At 38.0% G+C, this 25,289-nt stretch overlaps 1 protein-coding gene across 1 annotated transcript in view; it reads right to left on the bottom strand.

Moving 5' to 3' along the window:
* The window catches only part of Past1 (putative achaete scute target 1), a 122,170-nt gene that overhangs the window by 33,043 nt on the left and 63,838 nt on the right, over positions 1–25,289 (bottom strand). Inside the window, exon 5 of the mRNA XM_067141976.2 lies at positions 12,509–12,679. Coding sequence (XP_066998077.1) covers positions 12,509–12,679 — 171 coding nt within the window. The remainder of the gene's footprint in view (positions 1–12,508; positions 12,680–25,289) is intronic.

The raw sequence follows: 25,289 nt of genomic DNA, 5'->3' as shown, positions 1-25,289 counted from the left end.
AACACGCTTTGGGGGGGAAACCATCTTGGGGGGCAGGAGTGAAAAGTAATTGAACTCCTTTCATGAGGACACATAAATCAAAAACTGAAGAAGTTAGTCGTGATAATTGGTATTTAGAAGATCCTTTACTATTAAAGAAACAAGTATTTTTTGCCGGAAATTACACTTGGGGGGGGGGGGGTGAAAGGAAGCGAACAAAAGTGAATTATTTTAATGGGGATACTTATATCTCAAAATGAAGGTAATATACGTGAACAATGGCGTTTGGAATCTCCTTTAAACATAAAGAAACACGCCTTCATTTAATTTTTTCGGGGGGGGGGGTTAAATAAACTTAACGGCGGTGGGGTGTAAAAGGAGGCGAGACCAATTGATTTTACTCTTCATAATGTACTTATGGGGAGCCTCCGTTGCTCAGACGGCAGCGCGCCAGCCTCTTACAGCTGGGTCCGTGGTTCAAATCCCGGTCACTCCATGTGACTTTCGTGTTGGACAAAACTGAGGCGGAACAGGTTTTTCTCCGGATACTCCGGTTTTCCCGGTCATCATTCATTCCAACAACACTGTCCAATATTTCATTTCATTTGTCATTCATTGATCATTGCCCCAGAGGAGTGCTTCGGCAGCCGGCACAATTCCTATTGTCGCCGCTAGATGGGACTTTATTCATTCCATTCCTGACCCTGTCGAACGACTGGAAACAGGCTGTAGATTTTCGATGTACTTATTCTGATCATAACTGATCATTTTTAATCTTTCCTGGGTTCGTTTTCAACAGCCATCTTTTCCTTCGGAGAACGTTCTTAGATTACTGTAGACTCTCCTCGCATATAAATAAAAATTTAAACACATTTGAAATGAACGATAGGAATGAGATTGACCGTCAAATTGTTCACCTCTATAATAAGGTCAATAATGCACGGAAGTATGTCATTCGTACTGCCGGAAATCCCGCACATTTGACTACGCGCAACAATGGTGCCGGTCACATTGTCAACAATGACAATGGCAGCAGATGTAATTTACTGCCAAGTAGTGGTTTTATATCTTCTTGTGGGGTCCAGAACATCTATAATAATAATAATAATAATAATAATAATAATAATGTTCTGGACCGTCGTCAAATGTGCGGACCGCGCTGGAAACGGGTCCGGGACGGGCAATGACTAAGAAAGCAGTCCGACCGCGGGTTGAGTACCGCCAAGGCACCCAAGAAGACACCACGCCAGATCTCCTGAAGTATTTCATCTATGTTAAAAATGCTTATAGGAAAAAATGGCAAAGATTTGGGGACCCAGCTGACCGGGTAGAATACCTGGACATAGCCCGGGAAGTACGAAATCGATTGCTGGAAAGAAAGATTGAAAAATGGGAGGAAACTTGCCGTAATCTATTAGAATACGAATTTTGGCGTATTCTCTCAGAAAACTAGTCAGATCGTAAATTTCGGCGGATTTTATATAAAACAATAAGCATTCAATTATAAATTTCAGTATAATACCGTAGCGAAGCACAGGTATCTTGCTAGTATATATATAAAATAACTTGTCCTGACTGACTCATCATTGCCGAGCCGGAACTACGTAGGAGAAATGAAATTTTGGGGATACATTCATATTAACATGTAGGTGCTCGCTAAGGGAGAATTTTTGGATATTCCTTCGCCAAGGGGGTGAAAAGGGAGGTTAATTTTTAAAATGAGAATATCTATATCTCAAAAACTTAAAGGTTTAGAGTAATAAACATTGGCATTTGGTATCTCCTTAAAAAATAAACACGAATGTTTTTGTTTTCGGAAAATCACATGAAGGGGCGGGGGAGTGAAAAGGGGGGGGGGGGGGAGAGTGGTAAACACCTCTTATGAGGAGACTTATATCTCAAAAACTGAAGATGTTATAGTTATAATTTAAATTCGGAACCTCCTTTAAAAATCAAGAAACACGTATGTTTTTGGTTTTGGAAAATCCCAATAGGAGGGGTGAAAAATGGCTGAATGCCTTTAATAAGGATCTTTATCTCTCAGAAACTGAAGATGTTACAGACTTGAAAATCTGTATTTGGGATCTCCTTTATAAGTAAAGAAACATGTATTTTTTGCTTTTAAAAATCCAAATGGGGGGGGGGGGAGGTGAACCTGGGGGTGTATTTTAAAAATTAGTGCATCTCAATACTTCAAAAATTTGCAGATGTAAAAATTGATATTTAGAATCTCCTTTAAAATAAAACACTTATTTTTTTGTTTTCTGTAAATCCCAATAGGAGGGGTGAAAAGTGTGAATAAGGGGTTGAATGTCTAATGAGGATACTTATATCTCAGAAACTGAAGATATTACAGACCAGACAGTTAGTACATGGAATATCCTTTAAAAATACAGGAACATTTATTTTTTTGTTTTTTGAAAATCTAATGAATGGGGGTTAAACTGGAGCGACAAATTGGGATGAATTTTTAGAAAGACTATCTACAGTATATATATATATATATATATATATATATATATATATATATATCAGAAATGTAAAATGTTACAGACGTAAAAACTGGTATTTGGAATCTCCTGTTCAAGTAAAGAAACGGGTATTCTAGGAAAATGCAATGAAGGGAAGGGAAGGGGGGGGGGGGGTGAAAAATTGAAAAATTAATTGAATTCATTGTATGAGGATACTTACACCTAATAAAAACTAAAGTTGTTACAGACGTGAAAATTGGTATTTAGGTCTTCTCTAAAAATAAAACTACACGTTTTGGTGGTGGTGGGGGGCAGGAAGCATCTTTGGGGGCGGGTGTAAAAAGGAGTTGAATTCGTTTCATGAGGACACATCTCAAAAACTGAAGATAATCGGTATTTAGAAGATCCTTTACTATTAAAGAAACAAATATTTTTTGCTGGAAAATTCAATTGGGGGGGGTGGAGTGTGAAAGAAGTGAAAAAAAGTGAATTTTTTATGGGAATACTTATATCTCAAAACTGAAGCTAACACACGTGAACATTGGTATTTGGAATCTCCTTTAAACATAGGTCCAAGTATTCCACCCGGTCAGTTGGGTCCCTAAATCTTTGCCCTCTTTTCCTATAAGCATTTTTAATATGGATCAAATCCTTGAGGAGATCCGGCGTGGTGTCATCTTGGGTGCCTTGGCGGTACTAAACCCACGGCCGGAATGTATTCATAGTCATTACCCAGCCAGGACCAGTTTCCAGCGTGGTCCGTGCATTTAGACGACGGTCCACAACAATATTATTGTTATTATTATTATTATTATTATTATTATTAATAATAATGTTCAGGACCCCACAGCAAGATGCAAGACCGCTACTTGGCGGTAAATTACAGTACATTTGCTGCCATTTCCATTGCTGACTGTGTGACCAGCACCATTGTCGCGTGTATGCAATGCGCGGGATTTCTGGCGATACGAATGATACACTTCCGTGCGTTATTGACCTTATTATAGAGGTGAACAATTGCTCCGTCAATATCATTCCTATATATTATTTCAAATGTGTTTAAATTTTTATTTATATGTCAGGAGAATCTACTGTAATCTAGGAACGTTCTCCAAAGCAAAAGATGGCTCTTGAAAACGAACCCAGAGAAGATTAAAAATGTTCAGTTTATGATCAGAATAAGTACATTGAGAATCCACAGCCTGTTTCCAATCATTCGACCGCGTCAGAAATGGAATGAATGAAGCCCCTATCTAGCGGCGAGGATAGGAATTGTGTCGGCTGCCAAAGCCTGTCGCACTCCTCTGGGGCAATGATTAATGAATGACAAATGAAATGAAATGATATTGGAGTGTGTTGCTGGAATGAATGATGACAGGGAAAACCGGTGTACCCGGAGAAAAACCTGTTCCGTCTCCGCTTTGTCCAGCACAAATCTCACATGGAGAGACCGGGATTTGAACCACGGAACCCAGCGGCGAGAGGCCGGCGTGCTGCTGCCTAAGCCACAGAGGCTCATATTAAGTACATTATGAACAGTAAAATCAATTGGTCTCAACTCCTTTTTCACCCCACCGCCGTTAAGTTGATTTACCTCCCCCCTCCCAAAAATTAAGGAGTGTTTCTTTATGTTTAAAGGAGATTCCAAATATCAATGTTCACGTCTGTTACCTTCAGTTCTGAGATGTAAGTACCCCATAAAAATAATTCCCTTTTTTCACTTCTTTTCACAATCCCCCACCCCCAAAGTGAATTTTTCGGCAAAAAATTCTTGTTTCTTTAATAGTAAAGGATCTACTAAATACCAATTATCACGACTCTAGCATCTTCAATTTTTTGAGATATGTGACCTCATAAAAAGGAATTCAACTCCTTTTCACTCCCGTCCCCCCCCAAAGATAATTTCCGCCCCCGCCCCCCTACCTCGAAACCCTTTCTTCTTTGTTTTTAAAGGAGATCCAAATGCCAATGTTCACGCCTGTAGCAAATTTAGTTTTTATTAGATGTAAGTATCCTCATACAATTAATTCAATGAATGTTTCAATTATTTCACCTCCTGCCCCCCCCCCCCCCTCCAACCTTCATTCGATTTTCCAAGAATACGTTTCTTTTCTTTTGAAGCAGATTCCAAATACCAAATCTGTAACATCTTCAGTTTTTGAGAAATCAGCATCCTAATTAAAAGAAGTCAACCCCAATTTCAGTCACTTTTACCCCCACCCACCCAAGTGGTTTTACCGAAAAAAAAAATAACATTTCTTTATTTTTAATGGAGATAAAAATACCATTTTTCACTTCTGTAACATGTTAAGTTTTTGAGATATACTGTAGAAATTCTCATTTTAAAATTTCACCCCCATTTTTAGTTCCCCTTAAGTGAATTTTGCAAAAATAAATCACCTATGGTCCTTTACTTTTACAGGAGATTCCAAATACCAATTTTTACGCCTGTAATATTTTACGTTTATGAGATATACTGTAGATATAGTCTTTCTAAAAATTCACCCCAATTTGTCACTCCTGTTTAACCCCATTAATTGGATTTTCCAAAAACAAAATACGTGTTTCTTTATTTTTAAAGGAGATCCCAGATACCAATTTTCAGGTCTGTAAGGTCTTCAGTTTCTGAGATATAAGTATCCTCATTAAAGATATTCAACCCCTTTTTCACCCTTTTCTAACCCCTCCTATTGATTTTCCGAAAACAAAAAAATATGCGTTTCCTTATTTTTAAGGAAGATTCTAAATACCAATTTTTAGATCTGTAAACTTTTAAACTTTTGAGATATAGATACACTCATTTTAAAATTTCACCCCCCTTTTCACCCCCTTAGCGATGGAATATCCAAAAATCCTCTCTTAGCGAGCACTTACATGTTAATATGAATGCTTCCCTAAAATGTCATTTCTTTATGTCCAGTAGTTTTGGTTCGGCGATGATGAATCAGTCAGTCAGTCAGTCAGTCAGTCAGGACAAGTTACTTTATATATACAGATATATATGTCATTTGTCATTGGAAAATCCACTTAAAGGGGGTGAATTAATTAAAAAATTAGTTTAATTCTTTGTATGAGGATACTTATATCTCAAAAACTAAAGATGTTACAGACGTGAAAATTAGTATTTGGAATCTTCTTTAAAAATAAAGAAACACGCATTTGTTTTATTGGAAAATCGACGTAAGGGGTGTTGGGTTGAAAATAAATAAGGAGTTGAAATATGTTTATGAGGATAATTTATCTTATAAACTGAAGCTTTTGCAGACGGGAAAGTTGGTATTTCGAATTTCCTTTCAATATAAAGAAACACGTATTTCTTGTTTTTGTAACGTCCGCTTAAGGCGGGAGAGGAGTGGAAAGAAGTGAAGAAGTAGAATTATTTTTATGAGTACATTTATCTCAAAAACAGGTGTTATAATAGATGTACAGACATGAAAACGGGTATTTGGAATCTCCTTAAAAGTAATGAAACACGTATTTTTTGTTTTCGCAAAATCCAGTTAAGGGGCTGGAAAGGATTGGAAGAGCAGGTGAATTTTTAAAATGAGTACTGGTATATCTACATTATATGTCAAAAACTTAACATGTTAGAGACAAGAAAATTGGTATTTGGAATGTCCTTTAAAAAATACAGGAACATGTACCATTTTGTTTTCGGCGAAGGCACATGGTGGGGGGCTGAAAAGAAGTGAAAAATAGTTGAATTATTTGTATAAGGATAATTATCTTAAACACTGAAGATGTTACAGACGTGAACAATCTTATTTTAAATCTCCTTTAAAAATAAAGAAACATGTATTCATTTTTTTGACTTGAGAGAATACTGTTTGTCACATGTACAGTTCTGTCGCATGGTCGTCTTAGCCCCAAAAGGTAATACCAAAAAGATAGTTTACAGTGACTTCCTGGGGTAAATGAAATTAACTTTTTGGGCGAGTTTTTATACTTTACGAATTTTCAGATAATGTCTTAGTACAATGCCGAGGAATGATTACATTAATCAAACTATGAAATCCACGCGAGTGAAGCCGCGGGCAATTGCTAGTGTATATATATATATATATATATATATATTTTTTTTTAAATCGGCACCATTTGCGACGGGGGCCGGGCTCGCTACTGGGGGCACTGCTGACGTCAGCCCAGCTGCCGACGGGCTGCGCTAATGTTAGCCTTGCTCACAGATAGATTTCAGTTTTACTATAAGGTAGGGGAAAATGGGCAGAGTTAAAAGGACGCTTCTGGAAAGCTTTCTTACATAATTTAAGGAGTATAAATACCCTGCATAGGTATATAAGGACATCAGACTCTCCTCAGCTTCATTATGTCTGCATTAACAACACCTTCGATCTGGCTCGTTCAAAGTGCCGACTTAGCAAAGCTGTCGATTGACCTCTCCATTCTTCTGCGAGGTATTTTTCATCAACCAAACTGCAAGTTCGACCTGCAGGGAGACGATACCATATTTTTGCACCTTCCGTACTCTACAAAGTTTGAGTCTATTTACCATAAATTTGGGGAATGGGCTGAGTTCGTCAGAGTGGTGCCATAATCGATCGATCTTCAAAAGAAAGACTCTCGGCGGTTCCTGGAGCTGACCCGGAAGAGGAGAATTACATCACCTGAAACACCCCTGGACAACTATCACCCTGGACCGTCACAGCGAGCTGGGAGTACTTCGCCATCAAAAAGGTTCAAACAATATTCTTGAGTCACTAATTAGGAAGTACAAGGCTATCTCGCACAGTTTATTATACGATTTATACACACCGGACAAATGGACACTCCTAACTGGACATAATTCCCAGGGGTTTGCTAGGGAAATTCAAAGTAAAATTTCCTGTTATATTAAAGAAAAACTGTTCTGAAAGGAAAAATAGATTTCAACATCTGTTAAACTGTGCAGCTGATGGCACCAGCTTTAGTAGAGAAACAACATCTGAATTCTTTTATAGAAATAATATTGTTCCTATTGATTTTGTCTGCAACCTTAAGAAAATTCTTGATGAGGAACAACTCAAGATTAACTCGCTCTTTCTCTATGAACCAAGTAACACAGCAAAGAGTTTTGTAGTGCAGAGCATTACCGCACACTTCGTGACTGGGTATGCCTCTAATGTAGGTTCACTGTCAGAGTTTGCATTTGAAAATTTTCTTAATAAATCTGTCATTGTAATCGAAGAACCATTTTTGGTGGAATCTACTTGTGAGGATATGAAATCTGTTCTTGCTGGTGCTCACATTCAGATTTCCAAAAAGTATTCAACAAAACAGGATTTGCTTCATACACCTGTGCTAATATCAGGCAATTCCGAATTTCTGGGTAAAGGTTACTTAGGTAAATGCGACGCGCAAGCCTTGGCTAATCGCACGGTGAAATACAATTTACATGTGCCTTTTTCATGTGTGAAACAAATTACACCAAACCAATTTGCTGATTGGGTCGTTTATATCCTCAGGACCTCACAATGTTAAAATCGGGTGGAACTTTGGCTCGGAAACGATCAATCAACGACGGCAACGCCGAGTATGATACAGATGTTGATTCCCATAGGGAATCAAAAATATTTGTTCCGAATGAGTAAATTTATAATACCAATATAAATGGTCCATTGTTGGACATTATAAATTTTCCAGCGAACTCATTCGTGGTTGCCAGCGTTTTGCCCCCGTGTGCTAGCATGGGCTCATCAGTTGGTACCTAGCACACCTACCAAGACGCATGGAGACAGTCTCTCACTGCCGGTGGCTACAATTAGCTTACGCAGTGGCCTCCACGGTGTGCACTAGCCATGCGTCTTGGTAGGTGTGCTAGGTACCAACTGACGAGTCCACCCTAGCACACGGGGGCTAAACGCTGGCAACCAGGAATGAGTTAGCTGGAAAATTTATAATGTCCAATAACAGACCATTTATATTGGTATTATAAATTTACTCATCTGGAACAAATATTTCAGATTCCCTATGGGAATCAACATCTGTATCATCTGATGGAGGAACTTGTGATGGTACAGCAAAGGCAGCAAGATTCAGGCCAAACAATTTCAATCCTAGAAGTAGTGTGACAAGTATGATAGAAAAACTTGGACGGGAGACATTGGGGACTAGAAGGAAACTTAACACTGTTATGTGCCTTTTTTTGATAATGCCCACACGAATAAGCCAGTTTGGGGAGAGTTGAACAGTTGACTACAAAAACTGTGTTACATAAGTAGGACAGATCATCCGCATAAAGTAAAAGGTAGAGCTATGGTAAATATTCATTTGTAAATCGGGGAATTGATAATTGGAATGCATTACCTACAGGTGTCTTAGAGCCTTTTCCAAAAATGTAAGATTCTTCAAGAACAGACCCCACCATTCTGTAAATTGTGTGTAAATTTCTATGTGATGGTGTTATTTTAATGCAGCACTTATCCCATGTAAATTGTAGTATTAAGGTATTTGAATTATTTAAGCTGTGTGTGAATTTGTATATGAATGTGCTGTATTTACCATGCTAAGATAATAGTACCTGGACCACTATCTACTTACTGTAAGTCATAGTGTAAAATTTTGAAATACTTAAGGTACATATTGTAAGCCATAGTGTTAAGCACTGAAAATTTGTGAATTTGCATATGATTCTGGATTTAGAATGTTAAACCAGTAGTATTTCTTGTAATATTTTCTTTCCATGGAATCGCTTGTTGTACTCTTTTTTTTTTGTACTTCTGTTTTAACTTTTTCGTGATTATTTCCCAATTGCAATGCATTTGTTAATAATAATAATAATAATAATAATAATAATAATAATAATAATAATTGTATTCAGGTCAGCATTAGCCATGGCTCAATGCATGATCAAAGATAACTTCTAGTTTATTGTGCATGTTTTGCCATATGATAGTGCATGAATGCACGCATATTTTGAGATTTGATAGTGCATGGAAATCCGGGCTCTATAGATGAATCTTGTATTCGAGATTGGAGAAAGAAGATAGATTTTATTTTAAACAGTAGTGGTGATCGTACAGCTTTCCACAGCCAGAGTGCACAGTTTCCTGAAAATGAAAGGATTCTGTACAAATACATAACAGAAAGGCAGGAATTGGATACCGCGGTCACAACAGAAGCTGTGAAGAAGTAAACCAAGGACTCAAAAACCGATCTAGCAATCACTCCGGGCGGACTGATGTCTATGTTACAACCGTTGGACGCCTGTGTAAACCATCGTTCAAAGCAGCTTTGTAACAGCTGTATACCGTGTGGGTAGCGGATGATAATCATGCACCCATACCAACTGGTCGTATTAAGCGTCTGGAAGTTCAACTGCTTTGTTCATGGGTAAAGATGGCATGGGATTGTATCTCTGGTGACCTCGTCCAGGAAAGTTTCTGGAAGTGGAGTATTTCTAATGCTATGGATGGTAGCGAAGACGATTACGATAATTTATCGGGTATAAATTAAAGGACACTTAAAAACTGTCAAACCATTTTCAATTCGTGAAATATATGTAGTGAAATGACATTCCTGTTCTGTAGCAAATATTGTAAATAAATTTGAAACATTTTTTAAAACATTTTGTCCCTTAAAATATATGGTGCAGGTGGTACTTAGGATTATACGGTTTTCACATTTTTTCCAAAATGCTTACAAACGTATTTCTCAACATATTCAATTTTAGTTATACAACAGAAGTTACATATTGGAATTTTTTCTGAATACCACTCAAATAATTGTTCAGGCTTTATAAGCTGAGAGTTGTATGTTCACTGCAAACTGGCACTGGCAGCAAGTCTCTCAACAGTACCTGCTAGACCATCACGGGGTCCTTTGCAGTGTGAGGTGTCAAATGCCATTCTGCTGATACAATGAAACATTTGATGGAAACAAGGTTAAAAAAAAAGAAAATTGTTTTTATACTGTGCTGCAGACTTATGAGAAAAGTAATAAGTATTATTAGGAGTTATCCTGAAATAAGATGAACGTTATTAAATGGCCATGGAACAGATACATACTGACAGTATCATACCAAGGACATTCTCATGCTATAACAAGGGAAATGGCATCTATCGTGCAGGTTTCATAATTTCTGTAATAAGTTATAAAAGGGTGGACCGTGGCTTGTGCATTGTTCCAATGCACCTCATCCAGAACTGGTGCATAGTTTTCTGCAAAAGCACAAGATATGTTCACTGTCAATAAGTTAATTTTTCAATTCTGTTAAAAAATGAGACTGCTGGGCTGCTATGCACGAAATTGACACGCATCGGCACTCGCAAGGGTGGGGGTGGGGCAACTGCCCCTCCCTGGAATTCTAAAAAGGTTGATGTTCAATTGTTTAATATCACACCAGATTATTTCATAAACTGAACTTACTGACAGTCATCTAGCATCTGTTATAACCAGAAATTTCTGTAAATAATTTATTGTTGCCGACATTATATTGGTTTTTATAACCAAGAAAATTGTTAATGCCCCCCCCCCGAAAAGATCCTGCGGGCGCCCATGGCGACACGAGACGATTCCTCAACGATTTCAAAAAATTCTTGTGAAGTATTCTGTCCGTAGATGTCTATATTTTGTAAGTTCTCATCAATTCAATTTGTATCAAATATTTCAGCTATATGTTTCACTAAAGTAGATTTATCACGACAGCTCTCACATCATGAGTAGTTAACACCTTGGATGAGGTGGATTACAAATGATTTGAGGAAGTCTTTAACTTATTTAATCTATAAGCTTCCAACACAGCTTAACATTCTGTTATATACTGCAAATGCACACACTCTGGATACCACTTGTACATGTTAGGATACAGTTCTTCAATTGCAATTCATAGAACTTTGATAGTCCTATTTTCAACTCTGGATTAGCATCTTTAAATGTTTTACACACTTACACCAAACACTGCTACTGAACCCTAATACCATTTATCTTCAGACAAAATCATTTCTCCCACACAAAAAGGGACTTATGTCACCATTGCTACAGAATTATGTCACACTAACCAGTGTCCTCAATCATGATTAGCTCAGGATTTTTTTTTCCTTTTTATACATTTGCTCTGCATTGCACCGATATGAAGTACTATGGCAATGATGCGATAGGAAAGGGCTAGGAGTGTGAAGGAAGCAACCGTAGCCTTTATGAAAGTACAGCCTCAGCATTTGCCCAGTGTGAAAATGGGAAATCACAGAGGCATCTTCAGGGCTACCAACAGTAGGGTTCGAACACTATCTTCGGAACAATTCAGAAGCGGATGGTATGAAGCAGTTCCTTCACAAGTCATTGCCACTCCAAAAATGATCAGTAATATAGTACATTCACCGTCTGTCCTTGGGATATATGGTATGCGTTACGACTAGATAATTCTATCACAGTTGTACATCAAAATCACCAACACCTTCCCACTGCTGGGGTTCCATCGCACTTTACTTTCGTGGGAACATATGATTGATTTCGGTTTGGGTTTGTACAACTGGGCCCCATCTTATCCATCATTATATGGCGTAGGAAAAAAGTCCCTATCTTGGATACTAACTGCTCGATCGGTCTCTTGCAGACAATGCTATTCTCTGAAGCACTGTGCATGCACAGAACGCTGGACGACCAAGTCCATGTACTATGAGGTAGGTTGGGTATCATCCCAATGTGTACACTGAGAAACACTCCATTTCCTGGAGTATGTACAACAGTGTTGCCACTAATAAACAGTCCTCATACTTATCAGTGAACAATGAATGGGTGGTAGATACTGTTGGGTAATAACTTGGTGATCATTTTTATTGCCCATTTTAATTACAGTATGTACTTTCAGTTTGCATCCTGACAAAGCATTCCTCTCTCCAGCTGCAATTAGCAAAGCTTCTAGGAAGAGTTCTTACAAAATTGCTGTAACACATTAAGCTTCAGAATAGTGCTCTTTACAAGTTTGTAAGATTGTAAGATTTTAGAGGTCATTGAAGTCCCTTTTCTGAAGTTACTTTCACCTAGGATATTCAAGGAATCAAGAAAATATATGTGCAATCTTTGGAAAATAAGGCAGTTTAAAAGTAAAACACAACAAGACTTACCTGCACCAGTAACTTTGCCATCCACAGGTCCAAGGGCTTCAAACATCACGTCATATTTACAACGCTCCTTATTGACAATCCACTCAGGTTCACCATGGCCAGCATCAATTCCTTCACCACGTTTATAACCAAAAGGACTGACTTTGTCTTCCACACCCTCAAATGCACCACCTACAAATTTAATGATAACATTCTGTATTAACTAAATTATTACATACTCAGAAAATCAATTCCAGAATCAAGCTTTCTCGTTACAACCTTCACACTGCATAGACATACAATTAAAATGGCAGATGTAAATTCTGAAGGAAAGCCAAGTAATCACTAGTGCCAGCTTCCAAGTTGTTTTACCACTTTGAACCTTCAATGTTTACTGACCTTCAGAGTGATGAGACCACTTGTCTCGAAGATGCCAGCCACTCTTGCTGCGGAAAAGTCTGTTAACATTGAAAATTCAACATGCTACAATAACCCAGAAGCCACTCTACAGAAGAAAGGGGAGTTAAGATTTTTCTTTTCATTATAGGAGAAATTTGCAGGCATACAAGGTAATAAGTCACAGGAAACTTATTCTTACATGACAAAGTTTGAAGTTTCCACCAGGACTTCGGCAATTTGATATGCAGCGAGTAAGGAAAATACGTAGTCCTATTTCTCTAAGTTATAGGTGCCAAAACGTAGCATATGAGGATTCACCATTTGCAGTGAGGCTAATTTAAAAATAGCATTTTGCTTAAATTATAAAAATTCCAACAGCTTTTCAAGTCTTCACTTCATCCCCTTACCCATCAAAGTTCTCTTCATTAGAATTCAATGCACTCCTCTCTTAATGTACATTAAGGAACCAGTGAACTACTTGCACCTAACTTACCTAAAACTGCACACTCTACACACTATTCTAAATAATATCAGTCCTTCGTACCATGAAATCTGAGTCTTTTTGAATGGTCTAAGCTTCCACCCTTTCAGGAAACCTGCAACAATTTTATTATAAACTTCTAATTTAAGATGATATCTGTTCAAACTGTAAGTCTACAGTTGTAGACATTTCTCAAAAGGCATATCTGTTGGCACTTCTGGTAACATATTTGCATATTCTGCAAATTCCCACTTCTCGAATCTGTGTTAGCCCTCTTTTGGTGTCCTGTTATTATCATTCTGAGTTGTGCTATAGCTCTGAAGTAAGGGTCTATATTGACTGCAAAGATTATTTCCCAGAGTTATTACAAGTAACTAATCTCATGTTTGTTCCATATTAAAGATAATAATTAAGATTCTATGAGAATAACATTTATTGTAGCCATCTATTCAATACAATTCACCGTTTGTGGTGATTAAATTCTAAGTGATTTGTATACACTACATAGGTACATGTTTCACTCTGTTTCTGGGCATCTTCAGTCTATTGTCAATCTTAAGGTCAAGACCCAGGTCTTCTCTATGTTAAACATTTGGAACCAATATATACAAATATGACCTTATTTAAGAATCTTCCTATTTTTACAAATAAAAAGGGGCCTTACTCTAGGTGATATGTACAAACATGACAAAAATGTGAAAATTCAATTTAAAAAAAATTTGTTACATGAATACATTTAAATTATCTAACAATTTACAAACTGCACAAAGCAACAATTGGATCTCTTCATCATTGGATGAACCGTTAGGTTGGTAGTTTGTAGAAAGTATGTTCGTCCAAGGTTCTTTTTGTTCACCTATGTCATTCGTTTGGCAGCAACAAAATATGAATCAGTTTGTTGCAGGAACGACAAAACGGCGTCTGCGGTCATTTACTGTGCGTGAGAAACAAAGTTGTAAGCAAAGCCTAAATATACGGAAATCGTGCCATTGGCAGAAGGTACGATATTGATGAATCGTGTATTCGTGATTGGTGGAAGAAGGAAAAACTTTAAAAAATAAAGGCGATCGCAGAGCATTCTGCGGGCAGAGTGCAGTGTTTCCAGAAATTGAACAACTCCACAAATTTGTGATAGAAAAACGTGAGTTAGGATATGGTGTTTCTAGTGAAATTTGTCAATTGAAAGCACTAGAGATCTCAAAAGAACTCTAAATTCAGGCTTTTACTGCAAGCCGTGGATAGATCCGAAACTTTTACCGGAGAAAGGGATTGTGCATTCAGAGACGTCTATTTCACAACGTCTCCCTGGGGCACATGAAGAAAAATTAACAGACTTTCAGCGTCACGTTATTCATTTGAGGAAGCAAAATTCTTATTTGCTGTTGCAAATTGGGAATGCTGACAAGACACCTGTCTATTTTGAAATGCCGTTGGAAAATACAGTGGATACGAAGGGTTCTAAAAGTGTAACCATCAGAACAGGTGGTAATGAAAAGCAACGATGCACGGTAATGTTGTGCGTATTAGCGGATGGAACCAAACTCCCTCCATATGTGGTTCTGAAAAGGAAAACACTTCTGAAAGGAAACTTGCCGTCTGGTGTTAGAACACAGGAGTCCAGCTGGATGGACAGTGCGTTAGTTGAGGATTGGGTGAAGTGCGTTTGGCAACGTCGCCCGGGAACTTTGTTACAAAAACTAAACATGTTTGTGTTGGACAGTTACCGAGGACATACAACTAACGCCGTAAAAGATATGAGGAAAGGAAAAACCGATCTTACGATAATTTCCGGAGGACTCACTTCTATTCTACAGCCGTTTTTATGTGTGCATGAACCAGCCTTTCAAAACTGCAATGAAACAGTTGTACAACGATTGGATGTCTGATGGTGATCACGCATTACCACCAACCGGACGAGTGAAGAGGCCTGAAGTGGGACTAATATGCAGCTGGATCAAGACCGCGACCTATCTAGTGTCCAAAAGCTTTAAGAAATGTGGAATTTCAAATTCAGTGGACGGTAGTGAGGACGACTATTTGTGGAAAGATGCTAGCGACGAAAGTTCCTATGGTGAAACTTCAGATGACGACTGAATTGTGAATGATCTGAGTATTGGACCGATTTTATTTATGATTTTTGTGATGATTTTATTAATTGTAAGCTATATGAATTTATATTTGTGGTATATTTGAAGAAAATTAAATAGGTATGCAAGTTCTTTGATTTTTTAAAATTCTTTTCCGTATTTTGCCGTCTCAAATTTAGGGTGCGGGTCTTATTTGGTGGCGGGTGATATTCGGGATTATACGGCAAATGTGGGGGAAACAATAACCAAAGTCTTGTGTGCTAAATATTATAGAGAAGTCTTAATAAAGAACTCTACAAAAACACTACATGACACCATTCCTTCATGAATTGGATCGTTGTTCACACAATTCATTATATAAATTTCATTGAGAATGCAAAATTGAATAGACTGAGGTAATGTGAATATACAAAGGCAGGGATTTGACTAAAACATCAATGTCCCTGGTCTTTTTCCAGACAAGAATCAAATTCATCAAGGGACTGTCTCATATCAGTGTATTTGAGAAGTTCTTTATGAAGACTTCACTGTAATATTTACCACAGAAGACAATATTGTTTCCCCCCCAGACTGAAGTACCTAATGTCAACATTTTTTAATGATTACCTGGATATTGTAATCCATCAAAGAACACTATTGTAGATTCAATTTAGTAACATTAACTTAAAGGGTCATTTTGCACGATATCTAACACAGAGGGCATCAAATTTCCCCTCTTTCAATTATAGAAGATCTTTAAACAACAAGTAGCTGAAGATGTCCAATATTTAGGACATAACATTTATTACTTTAATTGCCAATTATTTGGTAGTGAATTTTTGTGTCAATGCACAGGGAGAAATGTAACATAGGGATACAGCAGAGATTGGAAGCCGGGACTGAGTTGGAAATGGAATAAGAGATAAAATGCCTCTGTGAACTAGTATATTAACAGGCTAAGTATGAGTTTATAAGCAACGATAATATGAAAGCCGTGAAGGCAGATTAAAGGTATATTTGTGAACGAAGTATATGAGTCAGAGTTGCTAATGGAGAGATTTAAAGATGTGTGTCTGCTACCTGACTTGAGCAGCTATATATTTGTGTGACAGGGGCATGCCCACAAGAGGGACCCCTGCAAAAGCGAGAGTGAAAGAGAATTTTTTGTGCGAGGTGAAACATAGCCAGGTTTGTTGAGATTTGGGCCCCGTTTCCAAGACATGCAATTTGTGTGTTTATGCGACTCATTAAGAAGGTTACCCTTTTGTTATAGTACTTTGATCAGAGATAGACTCAATGAGGTAGTGTAATGCAGCCATTTTTGACTGAATATGATAGTTAGGGTTTTCAGTGCCCATCTGCGTAGTCCAGTGATCACTTGTTCGAACCTTGCACCGTGGAGATCAGTGTTTAGTACGTGTTATTTTAAACGAGTTTATTATTATTTTTTTGTACAAGTTAGATCTAGGTTAGGCTTCACTCAGACTTGTGTTGAAGTTATGTAAATATACTCCAGTATTAATGGGGATAGTTTGAGCGATTTTATTTGCTCGTTCCGTATATGAGAGATCATAATGGTTTTCTCATGGGTGTACTTCGTCTCGTCTCCATACTAAATTGAAACAATCTTCAACATGTTAGCTGCAAAATTTGTAATTATTCGTGCATATTCAACATGGTTTTTGTGCATCAGATTCCACAATCCGGAGGATAATAAACTCTTTGTTTTTAATATTTTAAAATATTGTTTTTCATTCGATTTTAGTTATAGGACACCCGTATTCTCCTACCCTTTATGCCGCTAAGTTATTCTTATATATTTATTATGCCCACTTTATTTTATTAACCCAGAAAACGACCCTGTAGATTCATCACCGGGAACCCAAGGGGTAGGGGGCGGGTGAAGTATTTAGGCTCTGTACACACTCATTTGATGTTAATGTGTTATTACTAAATTAACGTAACAAAGGGCTATTATTTTATGAGGGAACATCCTTTATTGCTATTCTTATTTTTGTATATGAATGCAGGTTGAAGAAAAGTGGATGCCTGCAATGAAAAAAAATGAAGCTAAGTGTGCAATAGTGATATTCTAAAATAAATTGGCTAGTATTTGACCATATTTACACCAGTATTCGGGAGATAGTGGGTTAGAAACCCACTGTCTGTAGCCCTGATGGTTTTCCGTGGTTTCCCATTTTCACACTAGGCAAACGCTAGGGTGGTACCTTAAGGCCACGGCTGCTTCCTTCCCACTCCTAGCCCTTTCCCGTCCCATCGTCGCCATAAGACCTATCTGTGTCAGTGAGACGTAAATCCAATAGAAAAAAAACTTACACCCCTCTGCCCGTGTTGACCTGTTGTCAGAAGAGATGTTGAATGTGAACTGTTTATTCTCCTCTCTGCAAGGCTTATTGCTGTGTAGATTCAAAGGAAGAGTGGAGCAAGGAGTAGGGGTGATGTCTGGGCATGGTAGTGGGAAGGAGGGGATATGGAGGTCTGACAACAGGTCAACACGAGCCAAGGAGAGCATCCACCTTTCTTTAACCTGCATTCATACAATAGTCATTCAACACTCCCTGATCTAGGAATTTCTACGCAGCCATCAATATACAAAAAATAAGCAATAGCAGTAAAGGATGTACCCTCCCATAATAATAGCCCTGTGTAATGTTAATTTAATAATAACACATTTAACATCAAATAAGAGTGTGTACAGAACCTAAACACAGAATTTATTTTCCAAGAAACAATCAAAGGACTTTATAATAGATTTTATGTTAGTAAGCATTAAATACCCATTCATTAACTTTTTCACAATATATTCTTAACATCAGCTTCAATAGATTTTAGGTTTTTAAGAACACTACTCGACCAACAAACAGTATTAAAAGAGACAGACATGTTTTACAGATGTAAATTTTAGAGTAAATATTTTCACAACATGATGAACAATTGCAAGAAACACGTTATGGACACAGATTAATATTTTTGTCAAGTATTCGGTATTTATGACTGAATGAAATTTTAGTGAAGTGTGAATTTTTAAAGAATTTTAAACAATGGTTATGTTTTTTGTATGTATTCTATTTAAGTTTTTTTATCTTGTGTATGATAGCTGGAGATTATCCTACATAGGGACCAAAACTAGCCCTGAAACAATAAAACTGGCTATTTAATATAACTGATGTGTTGGATAGGCAAAACATCCTTTAAGAGACCCTCACTGAAATTTAGCCCATCCATCCTTCAAAAATTCAATTCAGTATCTCTCCATTCGTAATTCGATCTATCGATCTCACATTCAGCATTCTTCTGTAACACACACTTTCCTTCTGAACTAGTTATCCATGTTTCACTTCCATACAATGTCACACTCTCAACAAGTCTTCAAAAACATCTTTCTAGCTCCTATACCAATGTTTGAAGTGAGCAAATTTCTTTTCTTAAGAAACACCTTCCTTGCTTGTGCTAATCTGCATTTTATGTCCTACCATCGTTAGTTTACTACCCAAGTAATAATGTTCATCTACTACCTTTAAGACTTCATATCCTAATCAGATATCTGCATCACCTGACTTAGTTCAACTGCCCTCCATTACTTTTGTTTTGGACTTAATTTTCACCTTTTTACTCCTTACGATTCAGCAATTTCTCCAAATCTGCAGTCTCAGATAAAATAATATTGGCAAATCTCAAGGTTTTGATTGCTCTCCTTGGATTGTGATTCCCTCTCAATTCCTCTTTGATTTCCTTTACTGCCTGTTCTATATAAATACTGGAAAGGAGCTGTGACAAACTGCAGCCTTGCCTCACTTTCTGGATTGCTGCTGCCTTTTCAAAGCCCTCGATTCTTATCACTGCAGACATTTTTATATAAATTATAGATAAATCTTCGGTCTCCGTATCTAATCCCGATCACCTTCAGAATCTCAAATAGCTTTATCCAATCAACATTATCGATGCTTTCGCTAGATCTACGAATATCGTGTAAGTGGGCTTGTCCTTAATTGCTTCACATGTTCCTACATTTCTTCTGAAGCCAAATTTATCTCCTAACTAAGTTTCAACTATACTTTCCATCCTTCTGTAAATAATACATGCTAAAATTTTGCAGGCATGAGATAATGAACTAATGGCGTGATAGTTTTCACACTTTCCAGCATGGCTTTCTTGGGAATAGGTACAACATTCTGCCAACAATTGGATGGCACTTCTGTCATCTTACACACTAAATGGAATAACCTTGCAATGCTGGTTTCTCCTGAGGCAGTCAGCAATTCAGAGGGAATGTTATCAATTCCAGGTGCCTTGTTCCTATTTAGGTTTCTCTAAGACCTGTCGAATTCTGACCTCAAAATTGGGTCTCTCCATTTCATCAGCATCAACAGCCTCTTGTTCCAGAACAGTATCATCTATGCCTATCTTGATAGGACTGTTGGATATGTTCCTGCTATTGCTGTGCCGTGTCTTTCCCTAAAAGTGTTCTCGAAGCTCTCCATGTTCATACACCTAGTTTTCCTTTCTCCACAAGTGTCCCTGATATTCCTGTACGCAGCATCTGCCCTTCATAGGACAATGCAACCATCAACAACCTTGCAAATCTTCAATCATTCTTCCTTAACTCTCCTGCACTTACTATCCACTTCATTCTTTAATTGCCTGTATTCTTTTCTGCCCTCTTAATTTCTTGGATTCTTATATTTTCGTCGTTCATCAATTCTTAGTTTATTTTCCTTTCTTCACAACATTTCTTCAGCAACACTACTAACCTCATTCTTCGTGGGTCCATTCTTCCTATATCGGGTTTCCTTCAGCCTTTCCATTTAGTCCTTGTGTAACGAGTTCCTTGAAATAATCCCTGACACACTTCTTTCAACATGTCTAGATCCCATCTCCTTGCATTCCTTTCTTTCAATTTCTTGAACTGCAGATGGCATTTCATGACCAACAAGTTGTCGTCAGAGACCACATCCACTCCTGGGGAAGTTTTGCAATCCAATACCTGGTTTCTGAATCTCTGCTTTATCATGATGAAGCCTATTTGATACCGTCTAGTGTCTCCAGGTCTTTTCCACCTATACAGCCATCGTTTGTGGTGTTTGAACCATGTATTAGCAAGGACTAAATTATCAGTGTAGAATTCAACCAGCCTACTTCCTCTTTCATTCCTTTGTCCAATTCTGAATTCACCTACTGTATTAACTTCTCTTTCTTGACCTACCACTGAATTCCAGTCTCCCATCACATTAGATTCTAGTCCCCTCTTGCATATTCTATTAAATACCTGCTGAACTAGTAGGCATATAGACCTGCACTATTGTGGCGGGCATTGGTTGGGTGTATCTTCACAACAATAATCCTTTCAACATGCTGGTTGTAGTAGCTTACCCTTTTCAGATTCTCTAACCTACCACAACGATTCAAACTGCTAACATTCCACGCTCTGACTCTTAGAATGTCGCTACGCATCGTCTTGATTGTGCCCTCTCATCTAGTCAACCCGAAGATCCAAATGGGGGATTATTTTACCTCCAGAATAGTTTACCCAGGAGGAAGTCATCAGTACATCATAAGGACATAATGTAATATGCTTTGTCTTCATGGGCAGCCTCCATATGGGGGAATGTTACATATAGCACATTTGAAATTACTTACAGATAAAAGGAAACAGAACCATCAATTAAATATGTATAGAAGGAAGCCAGAGGTGGCTATAAAATGACTACAAATTTCACTAGCCAACAAGGAGAATACATCCACCATCCCACTAACTTCATTCAGTGATCTTAGGGCCTGCAGGAATTGATGATGATGCTTGTTTAAAGGGGGCCTGACATCAAGGTCATCGGCCCCTAATGGTATGAAATGAGACAAAATGAAATGACATGTTAAAAGCCCCAAACAGCCACTGACCACAATTCAAAGCACAAGGACGAAGAATGAACGAATGGATATGAATTTAAATCTATCAGTGGAACCGACCCACAGTGCCTCACATGTACATGCATGTCATGTTGCAGTACTAATCAAGAGTAGCGTAGACTCGCAGTATTCCACACATTTTGGTACTACTCACAGGCAATGAAATTCGCACATGTATTACAGATCTATGCTATTTCGCACATTGCAGCGCCATTTAGAGGCAACGCAAACCTATGGTGTTCATCACATAAGGGTACTAACCACAGGAACTCCTACTATCCCGTGGTGTTCCTCATATAGTGGATACTAAACATAGGCAAGCCAGAACCATGGGTTCCTTCATCCCATGGTGTCTCTCATATAGTGCTACTAATCACAGGTACTGTAAAAGCCGTTGAGCCCTCGTTTGCTACTAATCACAAACCTATCTGGTACCCAACGTAGTGGTACTAATCACAAGTAGTTTCGGTTCTAATTTGATCATCCCTTGGTCTCCCTTTTTAGTCTCCTCTTACGACAGGCAGAGGAGACCGTGGGTGAATTCTTCGTCTACCTCCCCCACCCACAGGGGTTGTGTGTTTGGTCCGCGACGGGTATTTTATTTCCCTCAAGTCCGCCGGCAAGCCGGTTAGGACCTCCCTATCCGCCACCTGGGACGCGCCAAGTGGGAGTATCACCTCTCCCCCTGCTACATCAGCGTAGCAGGATCGTGACCTGCAGGAATTAGCGAGTTCCTGGATGTTTCAGCTAAGTTATTCATATGGAACAGCAATGTCGTCTTGGTATCTTAACGTGATCAATTATATTAGTGCTATCTGTGAACTGATTTACTCTACACAAACAACTTGCACCAGTAGTTCCATTACTCTATGGGCACTGGCAGTGCAACATTCCTGCATGTAATGCCTAGTGTATGCTCAATTTCTATGTTATAATTTATGGAATTTTTTTCAGTGTTCTTTTACTGGTGTTCTAGTAACAATGTAATCCTTTTAATGTGTGAGTAAATGAAGTGATTCTTTAAACTTTATTGGCCGGGCTGAGTGGCTCAGACGGTTAAGGCGCTGGCCTTTTGACCCCAACTTGGCAGGTTTGATCCTGGCTCAGTCCGGTGGTATTTGCAGGTGCTCAAATACGTCAGCCTCGTGTCGGTAGATTTACTGGCACGTAAAAAGAACTCCTGCGGAACTAAATTCCGGCACCTCGGCGTCTTCGAAAACCGTAAAAGAGTAGTTAGTGGGACGTCAAACAAATAACATTATTATTAACCTTTATTGTGTAATTTCTGGATTAATATTACATTGTTGGCAAGTTTGGTTTGGTTTTTTACTATCTTCTTTAAAGGAGCACAGGTTTTAACTAAACGCTTTCATTAAATTTATCCATTATTCTCTATTACTCTGCCTGAAGATTTAGACAGTCTCAAAATTCTTCCAGGTCACATCCTTGTTGAGAAACCTGGCAAGGTAAATTTTTACATCCAACAAACAGAATTTTTTTTTTACTTTAAGAGAGTAAGAGATGACAACACAGATGGTAGATGGACAGTATTAGGAGTGAGGCAAAGAATCTCAAGGAAAGTGCAATAACTTCTGCATGGTGATTACAAATTTGTGCAGCCCTGTAATATCGTGGAAGATCACTTTCATTCTGGTGCCATTATAGGTTGCTTCAGGGCAAGAGTTTCCTTCATACCGTCGAGCTGTTTATAGTACTTGACCGAAGTGATTGTCTGGTTATGCAGCAGCTTGAAAGATCAAACCCATGTAATCTGACAAAATGCACATCAATTTCTTGGGATGGAGATCAGTTTTCGAGGATGTCTAGGTGCGACTGCTTTGTTTACACCAATACCTCTGGCACATAATGTTACAGTAAACAATTCCCTTTTTAGCTCGAACACCCTTGTTAAAGAGAATATTGTTTTCTGTTTAATTCTTTTTTTTTTTTTACAATATGCTTTACATCACACCAACACACATAGGTCTTATGGCAACGACAAGATAGGAAAGGGCTAAGAGGAATTGAAGTGGCTGTGGTCTTAAGGTGCAGCCCTAGCAATTGCCTGGTGCAAAAATGGCAAACCATGGAAAACTACATATTTCCTTAATTGGGCTTAACTTCATACAAATATACGGTATGCTACGTGATGTTTGTTAAGATGCCTTTCAACATTCAGCTGGCAACCATGTCAATTAACTATACATACCCATACATCCTATTTGTAATCAACTCTTTGGCCTCATTTATTTCTACACTTATTTATAAATTTATTAAAAACAGAGTAACCAACATCTGTCTCCCTCTATTTCTCCTACCCACCTACAAATGAAAACAAAAAAAAGCTGCATATGTAATTATTGGCATTAGGTTCATAAGAAAGCTGACACGCTCAGTGCCAAGCCGAATACAGCACACACTTCCACTGGTGCCAAAGCAATTGTACAAATGTAGGCTGTTTATAGTCGTGGAAGATATTTACATGATTTACTAAGTAAACCGTATTGCATCACATCAAGGTCATGTGCGACACCTTATGGTATCACACCACTTTTTGCAAGACATAAAATATACAGGTAGCATGACGCCACTCGGGTGACGCTGAATTTTTTGTTGCATTTGTAAAACGATGGAATGTACAACAGAAATTCCAATTATATTCTTCTACCGTTTTTCCTGCACCCTGGTGGAGCTGCTGGTGCAATCTGTATGGCACATGTGGACAGAGCCCTGTTTTGTTGCCAGATGGCCTTCCTGACACCAACACTATGTACAGGGATGTATTCATTATTGTGTGGTGCTGCGGTGGTCGGTAATGTGATGTGATGCAAGTGTTTATGAAGAGGAGAATGTTAGGACAAAGAACACCCAGTCTGAGGGTCAGAGGGATTAACCACAATGGATTAAAATCCCCGACCCCAACTGGAAATCAAACTTTGAACCCTCTGTACCGGAGGCCTTGACTGTGATTCTGCAAAGGAATTCTGAATGAAAACTTTTAAAATTCTTGGACAATTTCTGTGGCCTTAGCAGACAAGTTGTCAGGAATATTAGCCATCCCTCTAAGTAAGTAATGATTCATCATGCTGATTTCACCCACTATCTGGGTCTTCAATTCCTTCATACTGATGCACAAATATATCTATAACATGGCAATTTAGATAGAACAAGGAATCTACAATGTTTGAGAGGTTCACCAGATGGTGTCACGCCAATTCAGACTTCAAGAACTGTGTGCTGCCATACGGTGAAGCGCCATCTCAGATTTGAAAAATCAGTGCGACATCATATGGCAGTTACATTACAGAACCCGTTGAATGGACATCATTTCAAGCACATATTACTAATAAATTAAAACGACATTCTGCTAAGGAAACAATACATTAGATAAATGGAATAATCTTGTAGGCTTATCAAACAAAAATATTAAAATTCCACCTAATATAACTTAGAGTCCCATTTACCAGTTGAAGAATCTGAGCAAAGTCAACCATAATGGGGAAGACCTTTAACTATTGAGTAAGGGACACAAGTGTAATATGTATAATCCTTCAGAGCATGAAAACCTAATCACTACCCTGGCAGAATCAGAACTAGCTATCAGTAAGTTACCCCTAGAAAAACTAGAAGAAATGAGATATGAAATAAACTATTAGCAAATTGGAAACAAAATGAAGAACCATTCCACCAACCGGAAAATTAAAAACTTTAAGAAGAATATTAAAAATAATGATCTGACAGTAACTAAAGCAGATAAAAGCAATACAATCAATCACAGAGAGAGAGAGAGGATTATGTTAAGCAAACATTTTCTTTACAGAGAACAATTTCAATATAATTAAGGACCCAACAAATAAAATACAAAGAGAGCTAAAATGAATAATCAAGAATAGCACCCTCCTATTTAACGACATAGAAAAAACGAAATTAA

Source organism: Anabrus simplex, chromosome 2, assembly GCF_040414725.1.
Source record: "Anabrus simplex isolate iqAnaSimp1 chromosome 2, ASM4041472v1, whole genome shotgun sequence".
Lineage (NCBI taxonomy): Eukaryota > Metazoa > Arthropoda > Insecta > Orthoptera > Tettigoniidae > Anabrus > Anabrus simplex.
The sequence above is the reverse complement of the archived record's forward strand: the minus strand, read 5'-3'. Positions and strand labels throughout refer to the sequence as shown.